Genomic DNA, 4,069 nt, shown 5'->3' with positions numbered 1-4,069 from the left:
GTATAACATTATCTCCAATTGATATTTATTGAATAAATTGTACTTGCTTGATTCTTGTTGTTCTGAGTTTGGACTCATGGTTTAATGCACGTATTGTAAGTCGTTTTGGATAAAAGCGTCAGCTAAATGACATGTAATGTTTAAATCACATTATAAGGATGCTAATCATTTTATTCTTAGAATCCATAAGACCTAAAGGCAATCAGTCTTTAGGTCTTATGCAATCAGCCATTATATTTGCTCTTTTCAATTATATACCTGCAAGTCAGCCACTTCTGTCTTTCAAGCCTTTGAAGCAGTTTTTTCTTATTTTTGTTTAACCTTCCGGTTACTTGTATTGAGACCTGTCATATGTAACAGATGAACCAAACAAACACTATTACACTCCTTCCTTTCCATAAAATACCTGCAAGCCACCCACTTCAATCTTAACATTGTTCCAAGTTTGGCTGCATCATCTTGTAAACTTTAATATTGAACTTGTGATGTGTCCGCTGCTCTGTGCATTTAGATGTCAGGGTTCTGTATTTAGTTTAGGAACCCAAAGAAAACGTACAGGGTATGGCTCAATTTGTGTTGTCCTCCAACAGCGGGACATACAAAATTATATATATAAAAATATTTACTGTGTTATTTTCAAGGTACAGTTAAGGTACATTGGAGGGATTTTGTAAACTTGCATAAGAGAGAACATATTTGAATCCACCTCACACTGCGTGGTCTAAAGAAAATGAGAAGTAAGTACAGGTGCTGAACAGTTTCCAAACTACCTGAAAGAGATCTCAAAAAATCTTTGAAAGGCCCCCTTGAAAGGAGTCAGGCAACCATCTTTCTAGAGTAGCTGGAGTTGTTGTCTTTCTATGACACTGTAGCATTGAAACAGCACACAATGTAAAGACACATTTAAGACCTGCATGTCAAAGTTTTTACACAAAGGTCACTGTACCAAGACTTTTACATCTGGTATTTAATTCTCACCCACAAGACAAAGTACATTTTTCTCTTTAATTTCAGCCACCATGCAGTGTCTCTCTACATCATGTTGGTCTGACATGAGCCAGGCTGCAGTATCTTAAGAGTAACAATGAACTTGATAGATTTTCTAAACCAGGGGTACAAAAAGGCATAGATCACAGGGTTAAGACACGAGTTGAAATAGAACAGATATGATACAAAGGCGACAGATGAGGCATTAAGCAAGGTGTCCTGGCCTGTGAGTGCAACACTAAAATATGGACAGATGCACAATAGAAACACAACAATAACACCCAGAGTTCTGGCTGCTTTAATTTCAGATTTTTTAGCAGTTCCAGTCACTGAACACTTGAGAGGGAAAGATGCAATCTGAGAGCGCATGGCACGAGCCTGAGACACAGCCACCACAAAAACTCTCATATACAGAACTATGATGACAGTGACAGGACCAATAAAGGACAAAAAAAGATCTGCAAGTCCAGCAATGTAGTTAATGACAACAACACACTCTCCTAAGCAGGAATTATACCTGCCTGGTGGTTCCAGGTTATCTTTCAGCAGCAGACTCTGAAGGAAAACAGAAAATATCCAACACAGACAAACACAGACTTGAACTCTTTTTTGTGTGACTTTGTATGGATAATGTAGAGGCTCACAAATAGCCATATATCGGTCAACTGATATGAGAACCATGGTTCCTACTGAAGCAGAGGTAATAATATAGCTCAGAACATTAAGCATAATACACATGAGGTCACCGAGGAACCAGCAGCCGTCTATGAGCATCATATGAAAGAACATGAGGAAGCCCACGAAGAAATCTGAGACAGCCAGAGAGAGGAGGAGGAGGTTGGTGGGTGTGTGGAGCTGCCTGTAGAGATAAGAGAACAACATGCTGATCATTATTAGTAGCTTAAATTGTGATTAAAAGACAAAAGCAATGACTGAAACACATAAACATATTTCCCTGAAAGATATGTTATTATGTTTTCTTTCGTTCCATCAACCATTTCCTTTCTGTATACCAATTTTACAAAGAGGTAAAACATTTGAATACTTGAAGTGGGAGCTTCCTGGAGGGATAAGAGATCAACATGCATGCCATTATTGATAGCGTCCATTGTTTTAAAAGAGTTAAAAGCAATGACAAAGAAAAAATACATATTTCCTTAACAGTTCGGTAATTGAGTTCTGTTTAGTTCCATTAACTATTTTTGTATTTACAGCTACCAGTTTTATTTATTGATGAAACATATGAATACCTGAAGTGGAAGATGGAGATGATGACCAGCAGGTTGAGAGTCACAGTGAGCAGAGAGATGGAGGACAGTAAAATGTAAGTGAGCATTGCTAGAGCGTGAGGACGCATGGGCTTCCTGCAGGAGGAGTTGAGGAGTTGTGGAAAGCAAAGTTTGGCTTCTTCAAGGGTTTTCATTCTCAGGAAGAGGAGACGAGATGATGCTGAGCTCGTCAGACAACTGATTGATCTCTTTTCTCCCTCCACATCCGTCCTTCTTTTACTCTGGTGACAACTTCATTTCAATGGGAGTGACTAAACTTCATCCTGACTGTTTCATCTATATTCATTGGTCTTTTCCCTGTATTTAGCCTCCCCCTCTTATTTGTCCTTTAAAAAACAAAAACAATTACAATTTCTATCCTACCCTGCAACAGGGAAAAGCAACTCACATCACAATGGAGCCAACACATTTTCAAACTTTTTGCAATAAAGTGGTTGATACTTTCTGAGTTCTATCATTTGTCGTTGGGGGGGAGGTAAATAGCCACTATGTCAAACTGAGAAGTGTAATCAGTGAATTGTGCAGTTCCAACTTAAAATTAAAGCAGCGACTACGGACTCTTGCACCTTTGTGCACTTCAGGGGTACTGGCTGGACGGCGGCCGAGAAGGTCTGTGACCATCGGACAAAGCGTCCACGAGCTAGATGTTTTTTTCCTGCATGGAGTGACGCTGGAAATTATGCTTTGCAAACAGTCCAACATTTCCTGTATCCATTGTATGGCACTAGATAATGTAAGAACACTAGGTTTAATAACGCTCCGAGCGATTGCAGTTGTGTATTATGAGTTTATATGTTGGAGGGATTATGAGATATCAAATGAATGACAGTATGTAAAATGCAAATGTTTCAATTATAAATATGGGATTAATTAAGTGATTGTGGAAGGAATCCAGAAAACATCACGCCAAAATAAGTTAATGTATGTGAGTAAAGCAAGGACGGCCTGGAGAATTGAGCAGATGAGAGGACGCACTAAGGCGTGAAAATAGTTAGTCCACCTCTGTTTTGGCTGACCCACAAGTGTTTTGGAAGTTGTGTGGTTTGTGGACATGCATCAAAATCCAAAATCCCTCCTCTCTTATTTATCCCACCCGCTCCACACAGACCCAGCGCCTCGTCACAGGGGGCCTCTGGAAGTGCCAGTCAGCTAACCGCAAGGCGGACTTCATCTCTGGCTTCGCTATCAAGCACTCGCTGGACTTCCTGGCTCTCACTGAGACTTGGATCACACCAGACAACACATCAACCCCTGCTGCTCTCTCCTCGGCCTTCTCCTTCAGCCACACACCCAGACCCTCTGGTCGGGGTGGGGGCACAGGTCTACTCATCTCACCCAAATGGAGTTTTACTCTCTACCCGCTTCCATTTACCCCACTGTCTTTTGAGTTTCATGCAGTGACGGTTACTCATCCGGTTCAACTAACCATTGTTGTTCTCTACCGTCCACCTGGCTCCTTAGGAGACTTCTTGGAAGAACTAGACGTCCTCCTATCAAACTTCCCAGAAAACGGCCCCCCGCTCATCCTTCTGGGTGACTTTAACATCCAGACAGAGAAGTCATCGGACCTGCTACTCTTACTGTCTTCCTTTGCTCTCTCGCTCAGCCCATCCCCTCCTACTCACAAAGCTGGCAACCACCTTGACTATATTTTCACCAGAAACTGCTCTACATCTAACCTCACTGTAACTCCACTTCATGTCTCTGACCACTTCTTCATCTCTTACTCTCTCCCACTCTTTGGAACTGAGAACCCTCCCACAACAGACTCTGTACCTGTCCGTCGCAACATC

At 41.4% G+C, this 4,069-nt stretch overlaps 1 protein-coding gene across 1 annotated transcript; it reads right to left on the bottom strand.

The window, feature by feature from the left end:
* Window positions 1–1,032: 1,032 nt before the first annotated feature.
* LOC117750511 (trace amine-associated receptor 13c-like) lies at window positions 1,033–2,414 on the bottom strand. The gene is made up of 2 exons (XM_034561764.1): window positions 2,238–2,414; window positions 1,033–1,846 (listed from the first exon to the last, which is right to left on the bottom strand). The coding sequence occupies exons 1-2, from the start codon at window positions 2,408–2,410 to the stop codon at window positions 1,033–1,035; spliced, it is 987 nt and encodes a 328-aa protein (XP_034417655.1). The 5' UTR covers window positions 2,411–2,414.
* Between the last annotated feature and the right edge of the window lie 1,655 nt (window positions 2,415–4,069).

The sequence above is a fragment of the Cyclopterus lumpus genome, chromosome 21, assembly GCF_009769545.1.
Source record: "Cyclopterus lumpus isolate fCycLum1 chromosome 21, fCycLum1.pri, whole genome shotgun sequence".
NCBI classification, from domain to species: domain Eukaryota; kingdom Metazoa; phylum Chordata; class Actinopteri; order Perciformes; family Cyclopteridae; genus Cyclopterus; species Cyclopterus lumpus.
Note: the sequence above shows the minus strand (reverse complement) of the source record. Positions and strands in the feature narration are given on the sequence as shown.

What these genes read in the sequence shown, in the direction of transcription:
- LOC117750511 (XM_034561764.1), bottom strand. Translation starts at nt 2,410, where the DNA reads ATGAAAACCCTTGAAGAAGCCAAACTTTGCTTTCCACAACTCCTCAAC. An exon ending in ATCTCCATCTTCCACTTCAG is followed by an intron (nt 1,847 to 2,237) that starts GTATTCATATGT and finishes TTATCTCTACAG; the next exon opens with GCAGCTCCACACACCCACCA.